Source organism: Hippichthys cyanospilos, chromosome 10, assembly GCF_059441005.1.
Source record: "Hippichthys cyanospilos isolate Australia breed blue-spotted pipefish chromosome 10, RoL_Hcya_1.0, whole genome shotgun sequence".
NCBI lineage: Eukaryota > Metazoa > Chordata > Actinopteri > Syngnathiformes > Syngnathidae > Hippichthys > Hippichthys cyanospilos.
The window spans coordinates 5,835,912-5,863,685 of record NC_142378.1 but is presented as its reverse complement, the minus strand read 5'-3'; the positions used below and the strand labels follow the sequence as shown (position 1 = coordinate 5,863,685).

General features: G+C 44.4%; 1 protein-coding gene across 3 annotated transcripts; it reads left to right on the top strand.

Moving 5' to 3' along the window:
- Positions 1 to 319: 319 nt before the first annotated feature.
- On the top strand, positions 320 to 22,678 carry LOC148416746 (adenylate cyclase type 1-like). 3 transcript variants are annotated; one of them, XM_088426172.1, is made up of 21 exons: positions 320 to 883; positions 974 to 1,171; positions 2,499 to 2,648; positions 4,308 to 4,426; positions 5,896 to 6,007; positions 8,998 to 9,125; positions 9,458 to 9,616; positions 10,755 to 10,896; positions 11,672 to 11,827; positions 12,137 to 12,331; positions 13,138 to 13,235; positions 13,313 to 13,397; positions 13,507 to 13,596; positions 14,006 to 14,259; positions 14,386 to 14,512; positions 15,054 to 15,170; positions 16,554 to 16,700; positions 18,108 to 18,206; positions 18,332 to 18,446; positions 18,917 to 19,041; positions 20,229 to 22,678. In XM_088426172.1, exons 1-21 carry the CDS (start codon positions 593 to 595, stop codon positions 20,556 to 20,558), a joined length of 3,237 nt encoding a protein of 1,078 aa, XP_088282298.1. In that variant the 5' UTR covers positions 320 to 592; the 3' UTR covers positions 20,559 to 22,678. The 3 variants fall into 3 exon arrangements, with proteins under 3 accessions (XP_088282298.1, XP_088282296.1, XP_088282297.1); XM_088426171.1 differs by having other exon boundaries at positions 369 to 437; positions 553 to 1,171; XM_088426170.1 differs by having other exon boundaries at positions 320 to 1,171.
- Positions 22,679 to 27,774: the final 5,096 nt, after the last annotated feature.

Sequence of the window (27,774 nt, the reverse complement as noted above, 5' to 3'; positions counted from 1 at the left end):
AGAGCGATAGAGGGTGAGAGGGGGTGAGGGAGAAAGATGGCGAGAAAGGAGGGAGAAGGGAGAAGGAGGGACAAAGTTGGAAAGATGGAGGGAGAGAGGGGGTGACCGATTAAGAGGGAAAAAGAGATGGGGAGGGAGTGGGAGAGAGCCTAAGGATGGGAGCGAAGAGACAGAGAGAAAGGTGGCGGGAAGCAGAGAGAAAGCTGGAAAGGGGGGTGAGAGAGAGGGTGAGAGCGAAGAGAAGAGAAGGAGGGTGATAAAGGGCAGGAAGGAGGGAGGGAGGGAGGGAAGGAGAGAGAGGGAAAGACAGAAAGTGAGAGAACGCATGAGAGAAGGGGGGGCAGCGAACGAGCGAGCGTCAGGGAGGGAGAGAGAGGGAGATGTTGACTTTAGCGACGGCACAAGCAATCCGATCAACCTGTGGACCGGGTGCGCAGGTACCCCTCCCTCCTCGCTCCCCCCCCGCTTCAAGTAGGAAGGGGGGAGGCGGCGAATACGGAGCGCGCGCGGGAGCGCCGGCGCAAAGTTGAAGCGTCGCTGGCTGGCTGGCAGGCTGGCTGGCTGGCCCGCCCGCCCGGTGAATGGCCCCGCCATGGAGGCGGCGTCCGCGCGGAGAGGAGCCAAGCCCCGGCGGAGGAGGGCCGGGCGCCCGACGGCGGGCGGCCCGGGGGGCGAGCTGGAGGCCCTCTTCCACAGCTACAACCTGAAGCTGGAGCAGACGGCCACGCTGAAGGCGCTGGCGGTGCTGATCGCGGCGGCGGCGGCGCTGTCGCTGGCCGAGGCGCTGCGCGAGCCGCGCCTCAGCCTGGCCAAGGGCTCCAACCCGGTGCACTGCGTGGTCTTCCTCTCGCTCTTCATCGTCACCAACGTCAAGTACCTGCAGGTGACGCAGCTGCAGCAGACGGCCAAGCTGGCGCTGCTCTTCAGCTTCACCTTTGCGCTGCTCTGCTGCCCCTTCCCGCTGGCCCTGCAGGGGGCGCCCCAGCCGCACGTCGCGCCCCCGCCGCCCCAGCAAGGCGTGTGGCAGCTCATGCTGGTCACGCTGGTGGCCTACGCGCTGCTGCCGGTGCGGACTCTGCTGGCCGCGCTCTTCGGCGCCACGCTGGCCGCCGCCCACTTTATCGTCATCGCCGCCTCCGGCGCCGGGTGGGCGCCGCGCCTCTGGAGACCGGTACGTGCCGCGCTCCTCCGCTTCCCGCTCCGGTCCCCGTCCTCTCGTCCCGACCCCGAGGCTTTTGACGGGGTTGTTCCCATAAAGTTTTTCGGGCCCCCCGGCATTCATTCATTTTATCCGTGGCACTATCGTTTGTTTTCATGAAAAAGCCGCCCCGTCGTTGGTTAAGAGCGTCTGCTCCGGGCCGACTTCTCGGCTCGCCATACAAAATGAACAAAATTTACTCGCGGCATCGGGGTCTGATTTTATAAACGTATAGTGGTATCTCTAAGCTATTTTTTAACTCTAGAAGATGAATCGTGTAACGCGCTCGTTTTTATTTCTAGATCATCTGCCGGAAAATGTGACAATGCGCTTTTGTATAAAATGGAACCAATTAAAAGCCAAGACAATTTGCACTCGGACACAGTTCAGCAAGATGTTGCGTCACGTTTCAATTCATTTGCTCTTAATTTGAAAAGAAAAACAACCGGTGCTGAGGGCTTGCCTGCAGAAAGCCCGTTCCGATCCGACTTGCTCCCCGAAGTGCCTTTACGTACCCCCGTTTGAGAAGCGCCGGTGGAATGAGATCCGGTATTCATGATGCGGACAAGGGGAGCTGTCCCGCTTGCCAGTGCTGAAAGCGTAGCGAGCCCATGAGTCTTGCGCAGCCTCATTCCCCATTCACAACAAAAATGTTCATACATATCTGCAGTGTCTCAGGATTTGCTTAATGGGCAATTTCACCTGATAGAATTCAAATATTTCATCAAGCCTAGCACCAGTGACGCTTTTTTCAAGAATGACTTGGCCAAGATGAGATGCAATTAAAACATGCAATATATCAGAAACAAAAACTATCGCTAATATTTCTTATCCAAGTCAGTTCAAATTTTTCAGCAATATCATGCAGTGTGATGTATTTTTAAATGTATTGCATATACATGAAAAATAATATGACGTACCACATTATTTACTTTTTACGACTGGCTTTAGTTTTCCTTTCAAGCAGGAGTGTCCAAATATGGTCAGGCAAACCTGACCATATATGGACAAACACATGCACGCTTATATAACACTGGACCTACGCCTAGCCGAATAGGCCATTAGTTCAAAAATCACTCCTCCTCAGAACCTTCATCCATGACGCTTTTTGTCACCATCCAGCGCATGCGCTTGAAGCCACCTCATGTGGTTTTGCTCTGCTGATCTCCATGTCAGACATCGTCATGCAAAAACACCAAAAAGTCATATTTGTGTAGCAATAAAGAGGATTAGTTTGGCTTTTTCCAAGTTTGGAACCAGCGTTTATTTTCCCTGTCTTCTCTTTCATTGTTTTTTCTAGTTGGCGGCCAACGCGCTGCTTTTCAGCAGCGTCAACTTACTTGGGGTGTTTGTGCGCATTCTGACGGAGCGCACGCAAAGGAAAGTCTTCCTGCGGGCCCGCGACTGCATCGAGGAGAGGTTGAGACTGGAGGACGAGAATGAGAAACAGGTGAGGCGCGCGCGAGCCATGGGAGCCGTTCGTTCACGAAAAAGAGCCGTTCCAAAGACCGCCTCTTGAACGCTTTTCAGTTTATTTGAAAACTCTGGGTAGTGGCGCATCACAATTCACTACCTTATAACCGACGTTTAACATGGTCTTTCTCCTCCTACTTATTTATATCTTTTTCTTTTTTTTTTTTTTTTTTTACGTGTTTGGCTAAAGGGTTTTGTGAAAATGTCAGGTCCAAAATGGATAATGTCCTAAATGAATCAACTTGGCAACATTCAAAATTGCGGTAATGTCCTCAATTATTGAGCTACGGTACCTTCATATATTATATATCATTCGAAAAGGAATTAAATGTAAAATTGGAATATTTCAATATCTCAATTTTAATTGTTGGAGACATAGGTTGAATGTTGTCAAAACGCATTGTGTGTGTGTGAGTGTGTATTACTTCCATCGTGTGCTGTAGAAGCTAGTGAAGAGCTCCTTACAAAAACTCTAGTTCCATCACATGGAAATGACTTTGTAAAAGTCACGTGACTAGCGCGCACACAGACGCCACAGCAGCGCACGAATGCCCGTCTTTTTCTTTTTTTTCCCGGTTTCAGGTGCAAATGCGTTTTAACAAGCTTCCTATAGAGGAAGCTAGTAACTATGACAGCGGCTATTTAAGGAAAGAACAATCACCGTGGCATATGCACTCGCAAGTGCCAATTCCACACCCTCCTCGCACACCTCCCGCACAACGTAGAATCTCAATAAGCAGCGCGCGCGTCGTCGCTCGCCGCGTGTCCAAAAAAAACGCCCACGCTAGCTGTGGGGAAGGCTCGGGTCGGCGTTTTTTGCGGCAGCCTACAAAAAGCCGCGCGAGGTGCGCTTTGGAGGCGACTTGATCATATGCTGTGTTTTTCCCGGCAGTAACGGGCTGCCTCCTGACAGGTAATTACACAAGCAGATTGCTTTCATGGCCTCCATACTTGAAGAAAGGTCACACTTTATCTAGGTGAGAGAAAACACACGGCGGCTTGATTGTGAACTTCGCGACGGGCTCGCAAACAGGCGGCTAGCATTTCGAGATCAAACGGCACATTGATTACTTGCAATATTTACATTTCAGATGAACTCGTGAGACATATTGATATAGCATACATTTTCAAAACCTTTAGGCCAATAATACGCCAATCATGGGTCAAGAAGGGACCAATCACTACCGTTGTTGTAGCAATACCGAGTATCGGTATCAAGTTGTGAGCTGACCTCTTTTCAAGGTATCGGGAAGGTCACGCTTCGATATTTTCCGAATCGGCAGAACATTTTATAACGTCTTTTTAAAAGAGCGGTCAATGGTCAGTTCATGCAAAACTCCGAAAAGCTCCCAATAGCGGTACGAATCGTAATTCGTTAACCCTACCAATAATGAATCTAATGAATTTACCCTGACCGTACACTTAATGTTGTGTGACCACATAATGATCCAGAGCAGATATAATTAGAGGTTATAATTACACCATTAAATATGCAAACAAGGAAAATTGAAATAAGCACATTTATGGAGCCTTTTTCATTCCCCGCCCCCTCATCAAGTCATTTTTCGTCATTTTGTGATAATAGCAAGACGGTTGATTTAGCCCGGAAAAATATTTGTAACCCCTCCCTCTTCAGGAGCGTCTGCTAATGAGTCTACTGCCCAGGAATGTTGCCATGGAGATGAAGGAGGACTTTCTGAAGCCCCCGGAGAGGATCTTTCACAAGATCTACATTCAACGTCACGACAATGTCAGGTACGGGCTGTCATGACAACTGCCCGCATCAGGAGGACCGGCTGCGTATGTTCTGATCCCGACGTTTCCTCCTGAGACGCCGCCGTCAAAAATAGCACCGGGGCACTTTCAGATAAGAAAATAACGCCGCTTTGAGGTTGCGGATCCTCCACAAATGGATGCTTCTGGTTTTTAAACCCTTCGTTTTCAAAAGCACCATTTACCGGTATAAATACATGAGAAAAATTGCAAAGTAATTCATCATTTCTTTAGGATTTTCTTTTTATCGGATTTTTCCATGTCATGGGCCGGCAAACATATCAAAAATCTTGATATGTTTCAGTCTGGACCACTGGGATTTGAAGCGATTTTAATCCAAATAATGAACCCAACAAACGTTTATTCCAAACACAGTTTTAAATTTCTCAGCAAAAAGTTCTCGTTCTAATTTTAACATAGATAGCTTGTGCGTAAAATGACTGTTCTTAGCTTCGGCGTGACTTGCTTAAATGCCATAATAAAGTCGTGAATAATTATTATAAACCATTATATAAAACCTCACCCTCACCATTTAACGAATTTTAAAATCCTTGATTTTTAAATCGACAAATTCAATGTATTGCCCAGTCCTACACGATAGTAAACATTTTTTTTGCTGTTATGATTTTATGAATGAATATCAATAATTTTGATTCCTATGGTCAAATGAACAGTAATGAATGAAAATACTTCTGGGGGTTGCTGTTGTTTTTTGAGCTTGTGTGTACGTTTGTGTCCTTGGTTTTTGCTACAAAGTGGGGACAGCAATTTGGGTTGTACTTGTATTTTGGTAGACCCCTAAAGTTCAGATTCCTTTTGAGGGTCAAGACTTGTTTTTAGAGTATAACTGAATCAGATTTTGCATGAGGTTAGGCAATAAACTCGAAAATGCATCCATGTCCCCACTATGAAAGAAAAACCTGGTTTTGTGTGTGTGTTCAAATTCCCCCCATGTATTCTCCATGTTTACATGCGTATCACTCCGGAGCTTGGCAAAAAAAGGATTTGTGAGATTAAAAAAGTATTCTCACGGGTCCATCTGCCTTGTGAGGATTAGTGACCTACTGTACTGTCAAAAAATAAAAATCAATGGCACGAAACTAGTAGCAAAAATATCCCAGGTTATCGCAAAACGGGACTCACTAGACTGGAGTCACTACTGGAGCTCTGCGGAGAGTGGCCCTGCTCCATAATGTCAGTTGCCATCTGGCCCATCTCGGGGGAAATGAAATTGGGGCTAAGTGGTTTTCATCACCTTCCTCACTTTCACTCCATCAGCTAGCCTGCAGCATTCAATTCAAACCTCTAATTGATTTAGTGCTGCTCAGCAATTAGATACGTTCAACACCATCAAGTCCCGCTTCGCTCTGATCTCTCAGATTTGTTTTTTTGTGACTTGACACAACATCGTATAAACCTCGAACCTGTCTTTTTGCCGTCTTTGTGGACAGCATATTGTTTGCAGATATTGTGGGATTCACCAGCCTGGCCTCTCAGTGTACTGCGCAGGAATTGGTCAAGTTGCTCAATGAGCTCTTTGGAAAATTCGATGAACTGGCCACAGTGAGTATCGAACTTTTTTCGCCCTCATAATCAATAAATGGAATTTTTGGGAATAATATGAGAGATGACGGAATTTACAAAGCCAAATTCTTTCAAAGACACTTTGAGCTAGCTACCTACCTGTCCAAAAAAACAATCGATAAAAAGGCCAAAATGTATTATGAAATCTAGCGGCTCGCTCGATACGGCGCGCAAAATATTGATCCGGTGGCCCGCAGGGGCCGACTGAAATAATGGAGGGGTCGATGAAGGTCAATACAGAGGAGTCAATGGAAGGGTTCCAAGTGGAAAGATGAATTAACTGATTTTTAGACAGAGCGGGAGATAAGCACTGAGGAGATTAGCTTTTTTGAATGCGTGTGTGATGAGAGAGCGAGAGAATCGTAATTCCACTCCATCGAACCAAATCGAATCGTTCCACTTTCTAATCAAACCGTCCTTGAAGCCTTTCGCACCCGCTCTTGAAAACTGCATCGAATCAAGTTTATATTATATTGCGTTATTAAGGCACCGTAGGCTATACGGCACACCGGGTTTATAAAGCGAAACTGTTTATAAGGCGCGCCGGTTTATAATGCGTTCCGCAGCATAGGGCGCCGTAGGTTATAAGGCACACTGGATTATAAAGCGCAACAGTTTATAAGGCATGCCGTTTTATAACGCGTACCGCTGTATAAGGTGCTGTAGGTTATGGGGCACACCGGGTTGTAAAGCAAAACAGTTTATAAGGCATTTATAATGCGTGCCGAGGTATAAGGCGCTGTAAATTATGAGGCTAACTGGGTTTTAAAGCACAACAGTTTATAAGGCACGGCTGTTTATAATGCACGCTGCGGTATAAGGTGCCTTATGTTATAAAGCACAACACTTTATAAGGTACAACCGATATAAGGTGCACGGGTTAGAAGGCACACTGGTTTTAAGGTGGTTGTAAAGCAACGGTTTATATCGGGCTGTAGGGTGCACACAGTTATCAAACACAACAGTGAAAAGTGTGCCTAATTATGACGCGTACCATAAAACACATCGGGTTATGAAACACAGTAGGTTAGAAGGCGCGCTGGCTTCTAAGGCGCACGGATAAAATGGTGCATCATACACAGGATGAGTAATTTGTGGGTGCACCCTACGATCTCGAGTGACTCTCTTGACCCCTCTGTCTCGCGAGCCATGTGATCTGTACTGACAGATTCACTTGATCTCTACATTCACACACATTCACAAAAGTCACATGTTCTGAAGGAAGATTATCCTCCTTGACTTGATTCTGCATCCCAGTAATCAGTCCTGGTTTAATACCGACAGAGCTATGGAGTGGGGGGGGGGTATACGAAGTGACATGTGGCAAGCGACCTTTGCGTCAGCAGTCAGGAATGTGTTTTATACGCCATAGCTGTCATGCATGCAGCAGATTGTGTGGTATCTCTGTGTTATGTGTGAGTATGTGCAGCCTGATGAACTGCCACTGTGAGGACACGGTCGATAAAATATACCTTTAAGAAAACGCATTCGTGTCATATCCGTGCAAGACTCCAACTCTCTCATTTTTCCCCTTTGCCGTTGTAAGGAACCAGATTCAATATCACCAAAAAAACACTTTGAGGTCAATCTGAGGTTTTCTAGGACACACTTGTAAACCCATCCAGCATTCACCACTTTAACCCGACTCGGGTCCTCCAGAGGTGACCCCAGGCGTTCCCGGGCCAGCCGAGAGACGTGGTGTCCCCGCCGTGTCTGGATCGTCGCCCGGGCCTCCTCCCGGTAGAACATTCCCCGGGGCGCCTACCGCCTGAACCGGAGTCGGACCTCAGGGGGCATCGCCGGGCTTTCCCGGGCCAGCCGAGAGACGTAATCTCTCCGGCGTGCCCGGGGTCGTCGCCTCCTCCCGGCAGTTCACGCCCGGAACGCCTCCCGTGAGGCATCCTAACCAGATCCCCGAGCCCCATCAGCTGGCTCCTCGACAACTCCGCTCCCAGTCTTCCGGTTCCAGTTTTCTGCTCTTTCTAAGTGATGACATTGAGACTTTCATCAACTCATGTTTGTGCACTCATCTGTTTTGCATAGTCTTTGCATGCGTTGTAACTTCTGTGTGTGTGTGTGTGTGTGTGTGTTGACGTCTCTGGGTTTGTGCAAAATGTGCACTGCGACACAGAGCTGATCCATCTGGGAATGTGTGGGTGGGATTCTACTTCAAGAGCATGTCGGAGCAATTACAGTTGGCCTCAACTACAAGCTCACACACTGCTACACACACACACACACACACATTCATGGGCAGAGGTGCCTTTTATATGCTGATTGCCTGCCGAGCGAGGAGTAAAGTTGAATTTAACGTACAGTGTGAATACGTTGCAGATGCTGAAATGAAAAATGATCTGTTTACGAGAGTTTACGTTTACAGATTGAGCTTCTGTTTAATTTTGTTTTGTTTTGCTGGGAGCATAATCCCTACATGCAGTTCTAAAAAGGGAGACATGATATTATTATACTTTTTGCAGCCCATATTGACTGTGAGCAGATGTACAATTACAAATGTTCCTACTGGGTGACTTTAGTATAGAATAATTTTCATTGTGTTTTCGTCTGATAATTTGACCTTTTCCTCCATAATTTGTCATGTGTTTTCACAAAATCAGGCTAATGTCTAAGAGGTGCCGGTATATTCTTATTCTGTGCTTAATTCTCTTTAAAATGATATGTAAGAGTATATGTATGAGGTAGATCAAAAATTGGCAAAGGTACTTTAGTTGAGAAAAATGCATTTCAAGTTTTGGCACATTTATCTTTCAGCAATGCGCATCATTACAAATCCATTATTTTCATACTTCCATTACGAATATGGTTGCTCGGAAAATATTTGTCAAAATCTCAAAATGGACGTCTCCGTCAAAAAAATCTTGGCAACATAAGCCTGCTTTTGGGAAAACGCATCACATTTAGTTTGCGGGACGAAGAAATATTGATAAGATTATGTCGTTCTCTGCTATTAGGAGAATCACTGCAGACGAATAAAGATCCTGGGCGACTGTTATTACTGCGTATCAGGATTAACCCAACCCAAGGCTGACCACGCCCACTGCTGTGTTGAGATGGGCCTTGACATGATCGACACCATAGCGTGAGTCGCACAAACATGTTTGTACTTCCCTTGCCCCCTCCAAAATTTGGACCTCATAATCCACCCGCCCGTACGTTTTTACTCTGTACTGCTTATCTTCGCAAAGATCATGGGTCACAACTTCATCAATTGAATTCATCAAAAGAATTGAAAGCCTTCACACACATATCATCTTACACCATAGTTGTCGAAATCCAGTCCTGGAGGGCCGGTATCCTGCATGTTTGTTTCTGCGCTTTTATCCATAGATATTAAGAAGGCTCATTTGGAGTTGTAAATGCGTTTTTCAAGGCGCAGTGTGGCGTTTCTCAAGACAAGCATTTTTCTCATAGGTCAGTGGTGGAGGCGACCGAGGTGGACTTGAATATGCGCGTTGGCCTCCACACGGGACGAGTGCTGTGCGGCGTTCTGGGCCTCAGGAAATGGCAGTATGACGTCTGGTCAAACGATGTCACTTTGGCCAATGTGATGGAGGCCGGGGGACTGCCCGGGTCAGTGCTCACTCAAGCCAAATAATATATACGCTATGTATAAATTTAGAGCGCAGTCATGCAAAGTGCTTCCTGCGTGATGTCATTGCTAAAGTGCTAACGACGTGCTAACAATGCGAACGTCAGACGCGACAGCCGTGCCAACAGCAGTGTTATGTTACATATGCGTTTTTTTATGTCAATATGTACAGTGTTAATATAGCTAATGTCAATTTGATGTTTGTTCGTTCTACGGTGTAAATTGTTGATAGGAAGTGTGGATGAAACGTGTAAAGATGAAAAGTGGAAGACCACAGTAAACGTGAAAAACTAGTATCGCGTTTGTGGTCAAGCCGGCATAGTAATAAATTATGAAAATGCATCAGAAACTGTAACAAATATTGTAGACATCACGGGTTGTGATAACATATCGCATTACTGTCTCGACTAAGTAAAATTTATTAGTAAGCGTTGTGTCTTCACAACTGTTATGGTTTTCATTTTTGGAGGACGAAAAAATAAAAACTTAATAGCCTTGTCAATCGACAACTCGACTTTTACCTCTGCATTTTAGTTATTGATGTATTTTTTTATAATTAAAATGACAAAATTAGCAATTTTTTCAATTAAACACCCTCTGTTTCGAAATTTTGTAATGCTATTTATGCTTAGCTGATTGTTTTGTTGACATTCCCTCTGGTGCAGCTCCATCTAGTGGATGCATAACACAACCCCAGCCACTACCCTAGCTTCTATTCTGTGCACCTAATAAAGCAATGCACTCTATATAAAACAGTGTTAAAATAAGCCATTCATTGAAGGTGCACAGAATCCTGTGCACATTATAGTGCAGAAAATATGTTAAAATATTGTTTATTAGTCATTTTTGTGATTTTATCACAATGTGTGTTTGGCTATTTTTTTTTCAGAATGCTACAAAGTATGCTCATCTGCACGTCAATACCTTGTGGCAATATGGAGGAAAATACTGTTTTGGTATTGATTTTACAACGAAAAAAGTTTGATCAGATTTGCAAATCCGAGTTAAGATCTTTATGTGTGTTTATTTGAAAGTTAAGGATCATGTTTTTTTTTAAAAGCAAAAGGGCTAATGTAATGAGTGAAGGATTCCGACTTTTTGCGGTGCCTTTGTCTTCAGTAAGGTTCACATCACAAGGACCACCCTGGAGTGTTTGAATGGCGACTACGAGGTGGAACCCGGCTTTGGCCACAAGAGACACGCCTTCCTTGAGAAACATCACATCGAGACCTTTTTCATCGTACCATCGCACAGACGCAAAGTACGCCTGGCTCTCCCTTGCAGTTTCCTCTTTTTTTTTTCTGTTCCTTGGCAGCACACAGCTGGATAGGTGGCACATCTGTCAATGGTGTAAGTTAATCCTCTGGTGCAGAGAGGGAGGAAGGGAGGCACGTGCACGCTACACACATGTTGATGCATTTCAATATTGCTCAGTCATACTTTACTTAGCTAGCAATGAAACCACAACAGATGCTATTGCAAGAATGAGATGAGCCCTTTACATGTTATTCTCCCGCCTGCAGATTTTTTTCATATAATGAAGGTGGCTATATTGTTATTTGCGTTATATTGATCTTGCGAGAGTAAAACGGACCCGCACCTTCTCAGATCTCCTTCCGGTCCAACTGCACATCTTGCTGCCCTTCAGGGTTGGGGGAGACATATGGCTACAACCTAAACAATCAGTTTGTGATAGTGGGAGATGTAGGTGCGAGTCCATGCTGCTACCTTATTTCCCAGAGACTTCCAAGAGTAACCCCACGCTGCTTCGCCCTTTGGTCGGGTCTCGGTGCCTGCTTTCTTTCTACAGCTGCTGGAGACATTTCATTTGCTCACACGGTCTTTACAAGCAACGATAACACAAAACGTCCATGTCTACCAATATACATGTTGCAAAAAACAAATGTGGGATAACCTATGTACAATTATTCAAACGGATATGCAATAAATTATTCCCAATAGACGTCAGAATATATATCTACTGTATATAAAGTGTGTGACTTGAAAGGCTTAGTAACCGGCTTTGAATTTTGCAGATCTTTCCCGGTTTAATCCTGTCTGACATCAAACCGGCCAAAAGGATGAAGTTCAAGACTGTGTGCTACCTGCTTGTGCAGCTCATGCACTGCAGGAAGATGTTCAAGGCCGAGATCCCTTTCTCCAATGTCATGACATGTGAGGACGATGACAAGGTGAGTAGTGCGTCTACGGACGGGTTCATGTAAAGGACAAAAATTTCCAGTGGGATATCCAAATTAAAGGCTGACATTTTTTGGATGGAACGATGGAATGCTAGTCCTTTTCAGCTGACTAGGACGTAACGGGAGTCATTTTCAAAGGAACAGGACAGAATTGGAGTTATTTTCAGTGGAACAGGACTGGTCAGAATTGTCTTTAATTTGGAGTGGGATGGGACAATCGGAATACCAAGATATCTTTAGCCCTTGTTTGTGCGTAGAAAAGTTGCAAAACCAGCGGTACATTTTTGTGATGTGTGACAGCGGAGAGCTTTGCGGACGGCTTCTGAGAAGCTGCGGAGTCGGACATCTTTCTCGGCCGCCACCGTCCAGCACTCACCGGGAACTCGCGTCAACCGCTACATCGGGCGCCTCATCGAAGCTCGGGAGACAGAGTCGGGAACTTCTCATCTCAATTCCGTCACCTTGTTCTTTAGGAACAGAGACAGGGAGCGCAGGGTAAGACCACCCTGTACAGTCTTTTGACCGTTTTTGGGTCATTTTCTTTCATGTTCTGGCGGTATTTTAGCCTATTTTAGACTTTGACATGTTGTCACCGTCCGGGTGAAATTTCAGCCCCCTAATCTCTTCTTTCAATGCTTTCCCTAGGATGTGAAATGCCTTTGATCAAAGGATTTGACAAAATACTGCAATGTTAGCAAGTATACAATGTTAGCTAGCATACAGAATCGAGTGACCTTCTCCTGTCCTTTTCCCATTGCACGTGCACATGCTTTGTGACGGAAGCTCCTTACTTTTTTCGCTTTCCCATATCTAATTCTTTTCCCTGGCGCCCACGCTTGTAGCCTTTATGCGCGCTTATACACGCGCGTGTGTCTGATTAATCGGCCCACCCTCTCAGGAGGGGTCGCGGCTAATGATTTGGGAACGTCTCTGCACCGCACGTGATCTGTGTGTGTGGGCAGAGCCCAGCCAGTAAAGAAATGAGGCGCAGAAGACAGCTTTTTGAGTGACAAAGACAATTGCTTCACATATCTTTGAAATCGGCGTTCCCTGGCGACACGGCACTTGGGTTATTTTTTCGTCATTATTTCATTTGTGACCGTACCTTTTTCGAACGAAGAGTTAACCCTCCTATTTTGTCTTGCGATCTTTATTCCTTTTATGTTAGAAAACAAATAATAATCAGCAAATAATAATGAAACCTAGTGATAGGAAACCCATATTCTTTGAGGATCGGTCAATGAATGTTGGCTTCTTGACATGTTTTCTCTTTGTGCTCTTTGTTTTTTCTGTTTTTTTAGTATAACCAGGTGTGTGACGATCATTTCATCGGCGCAGTGGTGGTGTCCCTGGTCCTTGCGGCCTTCTTTGGCCTCATCTATGTGTTAATGATCCCACAGTAGGTTTGTTTGTGTTAAGGGTAGGCGGCATCCAAAATGGATGACACCTGACAATGATTTCTTCTTTCCGCTGCAGAGGCGTGCTGGTCTTGCTTCTGTTGGTCTTTTGCGTCTGCTTTCATGTGGCCTGTGTTATGTACCTGCACCTCACCAGCGTTCAGGTAGGAGTCCAACGCAAGCCTCCATTTCGGGCAGGACGCCACTCCGTATTCTTTTGAGAGCCGTTTCCACTATTGTTTCACACGTTTTGTTTCTTTGTTTTTCCGCCAGTGCCAACCAGGCTGCCTGACCATTCAGATACGAACTGTCGTGTGCGTCTTCCTTGTTCTGCTCTCTTACTCGGTCACGCAGGCCTGCATGGTAAGTCCCGCCATTCTCCCGGCATTCACTTTCGTACGTACGAGTTGAGTTTCCACTAGGTATATTTGTGTGCAGTATAGTACGTACTGTATACATACATACTGTATGTATATGCACGTGTATGTATATAGACGTACGTTTCCAAGTATATTAATGTATGTGTGCATGTATGCATACAGTACATATGTGTGTATGTGTACAAACTGTACCTGTATGTATGTGCATATACATCACGTGCGTTTTTGTGGTTTTATTTATGGTATGTTATTGAGATAGTTTATGAATCTCTAGAAGTCTTGTGTGTGTAATTACTGTATTTGTGGACGCGTACGGCCACGTTTCCTCGACTTGTTTGTCTTTTGCTCTTGTCACCGTCACACAGTTTGTTTTATCTCTTGGATTTTTACAGGTGGGATCTATTCTACCAGGCGGCGTTGGAGCCAGACCCAACAACTCCGCGCGGGGCTCGGCCGAAGCGGCGTTCGGTGCGGCGGACGGCGCTGCGCCCAGCATGGCCTACGCGCTCTTGTCCTGCTTAGCCGCTACGCTCACCATCGTCCCCTACCTCAGAGTGTCTTCGCTCCCCAAAATCCTCCTGCTCCTGCTGCTGTCCGTCACCTACACCATCATGGTGGAGACCAGCGGGTATCGGCAAGCCGGCGGGTAAGGCCTCGCTGTCCTCGACCGACATTAATACAACAATTGGACATTTTTGTTGAGGTTGTATTTCCTTCATGATCACATTTGGCCAGCTCCATCTTTGATGAGCCTGTGACGTTGTGCTTTCAGCGGCGGCTTTCTCTACATTCGGGGTTCTGATCCGGTCTTGGCTGTCTTGCTGTTCTCCGGTGCGCTGGCTCTCCACTCCAGGCAGTTGGACCTCAAACTGCGTCTCGACTACCTGTGGGTAACTCAGGTATGTATGTGCGGCAAGTCAAGTCGGGGGGACAGTGGTTAGCGCGTCAGTCCTTCGATTGGCTGACAGTGTCCCCCGCCTACCGGGATAGGCACCGGCAAGCCTGCCGCCCGCGTGAGGAGAAGCGGCTCTAGAAAATGGTTGGATGGATGGATAATGTCAACAAGGATTCACTTTTAAGTGTACTCATACAATTTTTGTAGATAATAGTAATGAGAGGATGCAAAAGGTCTTCCCTTTTTGGGGGGGAGGGGGGCTTTGCTAAAAATCACTGAGAAGAACAATATTTGTTTATAAATTGAGGACTTAAACCTCACCCAAAAATTAGGCAGACGTTCAGAAAAAAAATGTGTCGTGCTATGATATGATTTGTTCAAGTTGACAAAATGTACTGTTCAGCACTTGCATTTTTCATGCAGTCGCAGTGAGGAACATGAAAAGTGGCTCATTATCGCCCCCTGGTGAAAACAACACGCAGTTACTCCCTGAAGCTGCAATGTTTCTCTCCTTGTGCTTTCCTTTGCTGGTGTCCCATGTCCAGGCAGAAGAGGAGAGAGACGACATGGAGAAAGTCAAACTGGACAACAAGAGGATCCTGTTCAACCTGCTGCCGGCACATGTAGCGCAACACTTCCTCCTGTCCAACCCAAGGAACATGGTGAGCAAAAGTTGCTTCATACACAAGCATACGGCATATGTTCACAAATGGACCCATTAGCTGAATCCATAGATAGATGTATACGTAGAAAAACTGAAGGACGATAAATAACAGAATGTGAAAGATGGAGAAATATGTGCATATTCATTGTGAAAATGTAGAATGTATGTAATGTGCGAGTTGCAAGTTATTACGAAGGTGAATTGACTGAACTGGAGATTTTTATATTTTATTAGGAACGATACAAGCTATAAAGCAACCCTCATACACACAGATGTCAAGAATTTGGTTTTGTCAAAAATCTGCATTAAGGTGGTGAAAAAAATAACGAGTTCTTTCGATTGTAGAACATGTGGGATGTTTCATTTTGATCTCAAGGTGAGCTGAACGTTTGAAATTTGGAATTAGAGCAAGTTTTTGAATTCTCCATTGGCAACAAATGGGAAATTTGCAGGAGAAAATGGAATTGTGGTAAAAAGGTCAATGCTCTCAATGAGAAAAGTAATAGCTTGCAAAAGGCTAATTTTTGCAACGTGTTGAAATTGGAATGGCTTAAATCGGTTGAGAAATGTCAAACTAGTTGAATGCCAAACCATGGCGGGATAAAGCGATATACAGTAATACAAATAGAGGGGGAAAGAATAACATGCTCTCAGCAGTCACACCAATGAAAACATAAGTGCAAAACTATGAAAAAGGGCTAATCTTTTGACAATTAGCGGTATGCATCAGAAAAAGCCGGACCTCCCGAGGCTCACATCCGTATGATTCAGGAAGGAACACTTTCAGAAAGCTGCTATACAAAAAGACTTCCTCCTGTTCCTCTGGGTTAAAGTTCAAGTGTACACTGTGTTAAGAACATCAACTGGGACATCAAAATATTGGAAAACAGTTCAGAATAGCCCTCAACTTGTTTTCTGTTACCAACATATCTTTTCATGAGTTCTTGTGGATGGAATTCCAACAATGAACGACGGGTGTAATATTTTTCCAAAGTGGACCCCCCCTTCATTTAAAGAATACAGCCTAGAAATATACCGCATTTTTCCAAGTACAAGTTGACCTCGCTTATAAATCAACCCCCCTCCTTTTACTGCAATTTGGTGAACTTTACAAAAAACACATTCATAAGTCTACGCCTGATTAGGTCATGGCTGTCCAATTAAAACGTCCTCCTTAAAAGTCCACAGAGCAGTAATATTTGTTTTGAATTATTTTGGGCATTTAAGTTTACTTGATTTTATTTTGGTGTCATGCAAAGTGCTTCCTGTGTGATGTAATTGCTTAAGTGCTAACGGCGACTTATCTTCTTTTTTGCCCGTTTGAAAATTCTGAGCGCGAAAGTAGCAGAAAAATGCTTCACCTGTTCCCTGTGCTCATCAGGACTTGTACTACCAGTCCTACGCTCAGGTTGGAGTACTCTTTGCTTCCATCGCCAACTTCAACGACTTCTACATCGAGCTGGATGGAAATAATATGGGTGTGGAGTGTCTGAGGCTGCTCAATGAGATCATTGCTGACTTTGATGAGGTCAAAGCAATTTTGTTTTACCTTTACATCTTGTTCTTTTGTTTACCCTCGATCTTTTGCGCTTTCTTCAGACAATGAAGACTTTTCTGAAAAACAATAAAGGCAGGGGTCCCAAACCTTCTCATCACCATGAACCGATCAACGCTAGAGATTTTTATCGGGGTGGGTGGGGATAGGGGGGTTGCGGACATATCAGCGCTTGACAATTTTATCGTCGACTTGAGGCAAACGGCGAATATAAAGTGCACAAAAAATATGATGGCACCCACCGTGGCTGCCATCTTCTGTTCACTGAGGTGAACACAGTAAGAATTTCACTATGTGGTTTCGGGCTATATACCTGTGACAATAATTCTCTACAATCTACAATTATTAATCAACATCACTGTGAAGTCATAGGCTCGTCACCTGTCTCTTGATTGGGACTTTACCCCTTTCCCAAAGAAGTCTGTTTATTACTCATTTAACTCATGTGTGAAATGAAATTTTGGCTTGTGAGTGTCCGAAACGAATCCAAAAGAAGGTTTTTTCCAAAACAAATAGCTTTCAGACTTGGGATAATACATAGCAGAAGTTACAACAACACAGGGAGCTGTCGAGCGATTGTAAACACGGAAACTAGTGTGTTGTTCACTTGACGCCGTCAATGCGCCGTGAGACGGAGGTGCCATGTGATTAAATGGACCTATCGTAATACAGGTTGGAATGAACTGAAATTATCTCAATTACTCCAAAACGCCTGAAGAAAGAAGGCAAAATAACACAAACGCCTGCCAACCCTTACACGCCATGACAAGTTCACTTGGGGTGCGTCCCTTGCAGCCCCGTACCAGTTGTTCCACGCGCTAGTACTGAGCCACGGACCGGCGAGTGGTGACCTCTGTTCTATGGCACCTCCGTTCTAAAGGTCACGCTGAACAGTAATAAATGCAGGAAAGTCAAATTTGGCACCGGTTCCGCATACAAATAGTAAAGAAATGGGGCACAGTAGGGACCCTTGGGGGATACCATTTGAACAACAACCATCAACTCAAATCCTTTGTATACTGCCGGCTTTTGAAGCAGCTAAAAGCTTCAAATTGTAACCCAAGTGTATGAAAAGAAGGGATTAGTAGACGATACGCACCCTTGAAAAATTTTAAACCTGTTTTTTCCGACCTAGGGATTTAGGACGAGGGACTTGGCAACATTCAAATTTCCTTAACTTTATCCAATATTGAGATACCGTCATCTACTTTATGCCATTTTAAAGGGAATTAGAATATACCCACATCTTAATTTTCATTCTCAGGGGTATACGCGACTTTGAGAAAAAGTATCACAAATGTAAAAATGAACCGCAACTGTTTGTTTTAATGAGCAAGAATAATATTTAGCGTTGCTAATTAATCCTGCCTTTGTTTATAGCTGATGGATAAAGAGTGCTACAGGGATATTGAGAAAATCAAGACTATCGGCAGCACGTACATGGCTGCCGTGGGGCTGGTTCCTACCGCAGACTCCAAGGTACGCATTGTCAAGCGGGAAGACAAGCTTTACTTTTCTTTTCATGTTGTCCTTTTTCGTGTCTCTTGCTTCTATTCTGTGAACGGTAGTTCATATTTCACGTCCGCGCGTTTGATGTTTTCCAGGCAAAAAATTCCATCGCTTCACATCTATGCACAGTAGCGGATTTCGCCATTGAGATGTTCGATGTCCTGGATGCAATCAACTATCAGTCGTATAACGACTTTGTCCTTCGAGTGGGTGAGTGACGCTCGCCGAGCGGTTCCGCTGAACGCTATGTACGCTAATGTGCGCGAAGGCTCGCTAGGAAATGCATCAGAGCCGGCGCGTTCCCTTCCGTCCAGGAAAGCCGTCACAAGGAGACCCCGCGTTCTGCTTTCCATTGTGCTTAGTATCCTGTGGGGAGCCTGTCGCGGGAGCTGGGCTTGCCTCACGGCGCGCTACCGTCCTGTCCGCGGACTCTAAGGCTCCCTATAGCGCAGAAGATGAAACCGTTATTTCCGATCAAACTGCGGAAGATGAAATCATTATTGTCACCGATGCTTATGTGATTGAAGTCTGTTTTCTAAAATCATTTATGTGGAGATGTGTCAAATACACATCGAGCAAGTGGGATGTAAATACGGTTGCATTCTCATGCCGTTCACTGTCAGAATAAGTTTCCAGGGGTAAACGGTGCACATTGTTTTTTTTTTGGGGGGTGTGCTCAGGAATCAATGTGGGTCCAGTGGTGGCAGGAGTGATCGGAGCCAGACGGCCTCAATACGATATCTGGGGGAACACCGTCAATGTAGCGAGCAGAATGGACAGCACTGGGGTACAAGGGAAAATTCAGGTACACGCTTCTCATTTCAAGCTCCTCCCTTTCTACAGTTCCAATAGAAATCGTTCAAATGTTTTCTCCGGATAAGAATGAGGTTTTATCATTTTGATACACTGCCCATTAAGATAACACATCTGTCTCAAATGCAGATTTTGGCATAATCTGTGCAAGTTTTTTTTGTTTTTTTTAATCTAGAGGCACAAATATTAATCGACTACTCGTAAATTACTCAGTAATTACAGAATTCCCCAAATATAGGACGCACCCTTAATTTTAGGGTCAAATTTTCTTATTGTCTTATTGTTTATAAGACGCACCAACACTTTGGCAACAGTGTCAAAACTACAGCAAAACGGAATCTAGTATTTTCTTGTATTCATATCTGTAAATTCTATATTTATTGGGGGTTGATTTAGGTGTGTTTCAGATTTCCCACATTATGAGCAGTCTGTGAACATTGCGCACAAAGCAGTTGTTTGTCCTTTTGCTCGCTATGCAGCTTGAATTCTTTTTGCTATATATACGATTGCACATCATCCGTTTTCCACCAAGTTCATGATTGCGTATTTGATGTTGGTTCAGTGCGCTCGCTTCTTTTATTGTAATGCCGCCACAACCTCAGCTAACACAAGCAGAATAATTGAACAATCGGGACCTCAAACGAATCGTTTAGAAACCTAAAATTGTCCACGTGCTCAGAATTTCCATCTCCTGACTGAGAAAAATTCTCAGGTTTCTTTGAAAGAGGACATTTGTGTTGTAAATGACTTTGAATTTCTGCTGATTTTCTAATATTATGGACCTAAGCAGCCACCAAATCGTGAAGAAATTGCAAATTGAGCTTAAGCCAAATCTTTGACTTTCTGGGCCACGTTCAAAGTCTCCAGATAATCTTGGCTGAGAATCCGCACTCCGGTATATCGTCCCGATAGCCGGCCTATAGCCGGCCTATATATTTGTGTCCGTTTTGTCTCTGCAAGACTGCAAAGTGACCACACGAGACCTTAAAAGACCAGTATCTCCTCTGTTGAGCACACAAGGACCCAGTAGTGTAGCTCCATCATTGCAGTGGACATTTGTATTTGTGTCAAATGTCCACCGCTGTCATCTTAGAAGGACGCGAAAGAAATGAAGCTCACTTGACTCATCCCGGATCCATGATGTTGAAAAAGAGCCATTACCCTGTCCATCTTTTCCAGGTGACCGAAGACGTCTATCGTGTCATCGCAAACCACTATAAGTTTGTTTGCCGGGGTCAAGTCAGTGTAAAGGGCAAAGGTCAGATGCTAACTTACTTCCTGGAAGAGCGGAGGCAAAATGGCAGTCTCTCGCAATCCCTCCTTCAGCGCCGCGAAGCGGAGCGACGTTTGAGCGCCTTCGGCCAAGGCGGCGTTTGCACCAGGTTAAGCCCCGCCCCTACGGTCGCCGCCTTCGCCGCAGTCAGGACTCCCAGCCCCGGCGCGGTTAAGCCCACAACCTCCGCCTGTAGCACTAGGTACCTGCCGTCTGTCCCCGCGGCACCGGTGTGAGGTCCGCTGTCGCAAAATGAGGGCGGGGCCTAAAAAGTTCCGCCGGGAGGCCCGGACGGGATCGGGACCGCCCGTAGACGGCCCCGGTCGGACTCTTCCGGCCTCTCGCGGGCGCCGTGACCCGGACGCGGCTTTCAGCGGAAAAGTCCCAAGTGGGGAAAAAAATTTGCATCCAAACACGCACAGGTGATATTGTAGCACGCCGGAGCTGGCAAATTCCTTTAACTACATGAGCCCGCCCCCTTTTTCACACCCTCAAACCAAATCGGTGTTATTGCCTTAGCGTCGACCACTCGGAATGAATTCGCCGCTTTTGACGTTTACGGATGTCGTCGATATTACGCAGCGGGAAAACTTCCGGCTGACACTGAGAAGCGGCTTATATTTTCAATTGTAGATGGAGCCAAATGTGTAGTTATGCTATCTGAGCTCCGGGCGGCGTCAGCGTGCGCCGGAGGCCTCGCCGCCGCCGCGCCAGTTCGACTCGGTGTTTTTTCGCTCGGAGAAGTTGCATGAAGTCGCTGCCGCGTTGCCCTTTTGTTTGCCTGTCATGCTTGACTTCCAGATTCTTCCTCGTCAAATTGTAGCAATAAAAACGGTTTGTGTCCTATCGCGGCGTATCGCCCTTTGCATGCTGTAGCCGATTGGGTTCCGCCCGCCCGCCCGCCCGCCAATGAAATGTGCGTAGTTAACCGCACGAGTCTGTATCTCTGTGGAGTTGAAGCATGACTTTAAAAGCCTTTTTTTTCTGTACCGTGTGACGCATCCCGAATGAAATTAGACGAAAAAAAAAAAAACGGTCATATATTTTGTGTTCTTACAGTGTACTATTTTTACAATCTCAAATCTGCTTTCATACTGTAGTATCAAGAAAAAAAAAAAACAAAAAAATGCTGTTTATGAGAAGTCTCAAAAACTGTATGTCTTTCTCATGAGTACAGATTTGGATGATTTTGTGTTATGGCATGTTCCACTCCCAACGATGACCATAAAATCCCGCCAATAACAACAACAGTCATTTTTATCATTGAATAATATTCATTCAAAGGGTTTAGGAGCATTTATGGAACAGATTAGGCTATTTACATGTAAAAAGCGGCTCTACTTATGAAAGAATCATGTTGTGAAATGACTTCTGTAAAGAATTACTTTCGCAAGTAGAGGTATCCTATGTTTCCTATTTAAAAATGGATCTGGATCGGGATATTTTTATTGAACTGTTTTTTGTGCGTTTTTGTTGTTGTTTTTTCGTTAAAAAATAAATACATGAAATGACTTGTTTTGTTTTGGGAAAAAAAATACATAGAGCTAATATTTTTCGGATGTCTGACTTAAAAATCGGCGACGGAGCGAAGTGATAACGGGAGCGCGTTGTAGCGAGGGAACACTGTAATTCCCAACGCGTGTTTTTTTCCAGCGATGCTAACGCTATGCATGCGCGTTAGCGGTAGCAGTGGTCTCGAATGTAAGGTGCTTTCTTGAACCAGAGTCTTCTCCAAACATTTCCAACAGGCTAGTTGAAATTTCAAGTGCGGGGGGGTTCCGTCGATTCGGTCGCTAATGTGCCAACCTATTTTCATAAAACATATCAAAGTTTTGGCGTAAAAGCCGCAGCACAATTGAACCGCTTTTTCTTTGGTGGAACGCCTGAATTTCTATTCTTTTGCGCCTCGCTTTTCTATCGTCTCAAACGGGAAAAATCCTTCTTCATCCCGAGTGGAACCATGTTGTACTTAAGATATCGGAATCGTTTGAGTGGCTGTGTTCTAGCTGAAAATGCTTTCTTGACGTTTCTAAAAAAATAAAAACGAGAAGAAAAAAAAACAAGACTTTTATACGATTGTTTAGAGTCGATGGGGGTCCTCATGTACAAAACGGTGCCGTAAAAATTGGTTATTTTCATACTTGATGCTATTGTTGTACGGAGGTATTTCTGGCTATTGTACATTGTAGTCTTTTTCAGGAGCGCATCCCAGATGATTTATTCTTTTGTCGAACGTGCATTAATCGAGATGTTTTATGTGAATGGAAAGCATACGATATTTTGTATACGTGTTTGTTTGCACTCGGATGATATCGCGGTATTGTCAATATGGAAAATAAAGCAAGGGGGGATTGTGTCACGGCTCAGCTTCACTTTCTCTAGCAAACACTAAGTTACATAACGGAGGAGGAAAAACAGTAGCTGACCTATGGAGCCACCCTGGCGAGTTTTCACAACTATTCTATGTACGTCATTCTGCTATATTGCGAAACGTTACGCTCTGCGTGACATGCAAAGAGGCTTCAAATCAAGAGGCGCATCAAGTTGTACGCAAGAATGTGTGTGTGTGCGTGGCTAATATATATATATATATATATATATATATATATATATATATATATATATATATATATATATACTGTGTGTATATAAATACAAATGCACATTATATAGACATAAATGTGTTTATGTACTGTTCTCTATAAGTACATGTTGCATATTTATTTTTTTATGCCATGACCCAAATAGACAGTGGAGAATTAACATGGAGTACGCCAAACTACACACACAGAGAAACACACGCCTAAACAAATTGCGGTGTGAGGAAAAACAGAGGAAAGCCAAACAATGATTGTGTGTATTTGTGTGTCAAGTATTTGTGTTGCCAGAACCCCCCCCCCCACCACTCCAAGTCCTGTGACAGGAAGGGCCAGCTTCCAAACATTCATCAGTGTGTGTGAGTGTGCATGCGCCAACTAGAAGCGCAAATACCACGCTGAACATCCTGAGTGACAGGTTGCCACGGCAACGTAACATCAGTCATGACGCCAAAGCACCATGCTCGCCTTTTTCAATGAGTGACAAATCCAGCACGCACACATTCACACACACGTACGTGCAAGGTGTTTTTTTTTTTTTCTACTGTAGTGGGGACAATCCATTGACATAAAGCATTCCCAAAGATTATTATATATATTTGCATATATATATATATATATATATATATATATATATATATATATATACATATATATATATATATATATATATATATATATATATGCAAAGCGGATTTTCAGGCACGGCGAGATAAGGGAGTGGAGATCTCGCCGGCGGGCGTCAGTCAACAGCGTTGAGCGCCGCACGTCATTTGCGAGCGGGACGCCACTCGGGGTTAACGACGGCGGCCTCGCAAGCCGCCCTCTCCCTTCCCAGTGCGCCTCCTGTCTCATAACATCCTTTACTGGAAATGCTGCTGGAATTTGGACAGAAAGCGTGGGAGGGAGAGAAAACATGGCCTCTTCGAATTTCACCTTTTATGTTAGCAAATACGGGCTGGGCTTTTATGGCTTGACTCCATAGCATAATAAAGTTAGCGTAACATCGTGTTCAGTTCGACTTCGTCACGGGAGTGTTTTGTTCTTGGTGGGGTTTGTTGTTGTTGTTTGTTTTTTTTTCGCTTTTTCATGTTCATGGTTTATAGGTGGGGTTTTGTTTACATATTTAAGCTTCTGTCCCCCTTGTGTCAGTTTGATTGCGTCCACCTGTCCTTGTCAACCTGCTTCCCTAGTGTCTGCCTACCAGCTCCCTGCTCCAATTGTTTCATGCCCGGGTGTTCCATGTTATTTTATCAGTTTCAAGTGTATTTTAATTTCCTGTTTTTTTCTGTCCTTGTGTTGGTGTTTTCTCTTATCTTCTGGTCTGGTTGTTTTTGTCTTTTCTTATTGGTGAACTTTTTTTTTAAAGTTCTTGCTTCTGTCGCCCTTGTGTCAGTGTCTTCTTAGTTTGATTGCGTCCACATGTCCTCGTCAACCTGCTTCCCGTGTCTGCCCATCTGCTCCCTGCTCCGGGTGTTTCTTGCCCAAGTGTTCCATGTTGTCTCGTCAAATCTTACGTACCCTCATTTGAGAACCGCTATCAAACAGGCAAACAAACTGTAAACATAGTTGCTTTCGTTGGGCTTTATTGCATACAGCGAACCCACCGTGTCCTTTTTTTTTTTTTTTGATTAGCCGGGAAAAACATCCTCCTACTGAGCAGGGTTGTAATCAAGGATTTTCCCAGTGTGAGAGTCTTCTGTTATGTTTTCTCTCCGAGGAAAACACGGCGGGTCAATGAACTTCACGTTGTGTAAGAAGCCAGCTGAGATTTTGACGCTCCTCCTGCATGTTGGGCCCCTTCGCCAACATGGAATTTGACACCATAAAGCAGACAGAAAAATGACATAATAGCCCCCAAAGCAAAAGCAGACCTGCCATGGTGCATTTTGTTACAACATAAGTAGTAATGGGAAAATGAAGCTTCATGAAGCGCTGGTGTTTTGTTTTTGTTTTTTTTTTACACCTCTAAATGGCGCTATTGGTTTAAAATAAAGACAAGTGGAGTCTTGCCTCTTTGAACCAATGGTGCCATCTAGGGGAGTCGGAAAATATCCCAAGTGCTTCATGAAGCTTCGTTAGTCCATTACTGGCAAATACGTACCAAACTAATTAATTATTTCAGACAATCAATTACTGAGTATTTTTACTTCCTCCTACTCCTTTTCCAACAGTATTTGTTATGTTCGGCTTCATTTTCGATGGGAGCAGCGCTTTCAATTTTGGCAATTGTATTTTGCATTTTTTTCCATTTCCCTGCACTCATTCTAATCAGCTGAGACAGGAAACTTGTATTTCTCCCACTGATGTACAGTAATACAGAAATAAAATCCCAAGGCAGCTTTCCTGAGAATCCACTTTGCTTTTGGACTTCCTTCTCATTAGCGTCACAACGCGAGAAGGAAGCGCTGCGGCTAAACATAAAGGGGGCGAGAAAAGGACGGAGCGAAGGAAGCGCAACACAATGGACGCTGGCACATGGGAGCGCTCATTTCCTGGGTTTCCCACACAAAGGTGTGCAGTCAACACATTGGCAAACATGCCGACGAGCTAATCGATTCCCCTCCGACATCAACGCTGCAAAATTGGCCAAAGCTCTGGCTGTAGTTACTTATTAACCCTTATGCAGTATTTTGTCCAATCCTCTGACCATTGACATCAAAAGAAAGCATGAAAAGAAGACGCTAGGGAGCTGAAATTTCACCCAGATACTGACATGCCAAAAGTTCAACATGGCAAGACCGCTAAGTCAAGTGTGTCGTCTCGAAAATGCTGCCAGAACCATGTGGAAGAAAAAGACCCAAACCCAAGCATTATCCTAAATGGACTTAACTCTAACCCGAACCTGCATAACCCTAACCCACACCCTAAGCATAATCCAAACCACATATAACTCGAACGCTAACCCTCACCCGAAATATAAACCGAACGTATATAACCCTAACCCACACATGAAACGTAAACATAACCGTATATAACCCTAACCAACACCCTAAGCATCAACGAACCAAATATAACGCTAACCCTAACTCACACCTGGAATATATAACCCTAACCCACACTTGAAACGTAAACATAACCGTATATAACCCTAACCAACACCCTAAGCATCAACGAACCAAATATAACGCTAACCCTAACTCACACCTGGAATATATAACCCTAACCCACACTTGAAACAATCCTAACTATATCTAACCCTTACCCACACCCGAAACATAAACCTGACCGTGTATAACCCTACGCCACATTCTAAGCATAACCCTAACCGTATCTAACCCTTACCCACACCCGAAACATAAACCTGACCTTGTATAACCCTACGCCACATTCTAAGCATAAACCTAACCACATTTAACTCCAACCCACACCCGAAACATAAACCAAACTGTATAAGGCCTTAACCCCGACCCTAAACATAAACCTAAGTATACAAAGGCCCCAATTTAAAAAACGTTGCGATAAAAGAAGCATCATCCAGGTTTAGTCTTAGGCAGTGGGCCTGGCTCAAATCAAGGCATTCGTGCCTTCCTTTTCTGACTGCGGTTAAAATAAAAAAAGCACTCCAAAGGCCTGAATCACCCCAAACGGGACGGAGCATGTATTCAGACGTGCCAAACGCTATCACGACCCCCTTCCAAAAATGAAGAAATAAAAAAAAAAGAAAGACTTCAGCTGGGCTTTGCGCTTTTGCCGGGGCCTCGACCTCGGATAACTCTGACCTTTCGGCTTGCCGGCCGGCCGTCTCGCACGCCGACAAAATACTCCATGGCTTAGCCGTAAAACTTCCATATAATACCAGAGAGGTGGCTAAGAACCACAAAGTCAAGCGCAAACTTGTCCAAGACGTTTTGCGGTGAGCCGGCTGCGCATGTATGCATGCATCATCTAATTTATGTTCCAGCTCCCGGCAGCACATAAACTCACACAAAGCTTTTGGAGAGGGTGGGGGTGGGGGGGGGGGGGCACCTTCTCAAATCCCGGTTCATCTGAGGACTCTCTCGCGCAAACACAACACATCAATCCGGCTGGGAACTTTACCAGTGTGATAAAAAAAAAAAAAAAAAAAACACATAAAACTTTGCTTTCCGGCTGTGAAGTTTGTGTCTTCTAGCGCTATTTTGAAGACTTTTTAAAAAAAATCTCAAATAAACAATATTTGAACCATTTTGGGGTCATTTTCGCAGCGTGGTGTTGACCTTGCCCGGGTGAAATTTCAGCTCCCCGGTGTCAACGTCCAAAGGATAGGGTTCGATGAAACGTTTGTCGTTGCGACTCTTGAAGATCGTTTGTGTAACATCGTTTGTTTCATTCCTGGCTCGGAAAAATCGCATCACCAATGACAATGCGCGTCCATACAAAACAAAATAAAAGCATACAAAAATATCCACTTATGAAATTGAATTATTCCGGAAGTCATTTCAGAACTTGAATCAGAGGCGTAAGGAGAGGTGCTTTTTGCATGTAAATAGGTTCCATTTTCCTAAATCCTTCAAATGGTTAATAGGAATAAATTATGATGGGGCAGCTTTTATTTGACATAATAAAATAATTGGTAACAAATAAGAGACGTAACTATGCGCCGGAAGTCCTACTACACCACATTGTGACAATGAATTGTTTTTATTTCTCTTTTAACCTTTGTAACGTCATTTTCCGTCATATTTCTCGCCGTATGTTACTCAGCAATTTTAGAATATAGTTTGCGCAGCACCATCTGCTTTATTTGTCTCCGATGGAATATTGCATCACCAATGACAATGAGCGTTTGCATGAAACGTAATGAAGCAAAGCTTTTGCAAACGAGTCTATTAACACAACGTGGCTGTCAGTTGCTTGATGTTCCGATTCATTC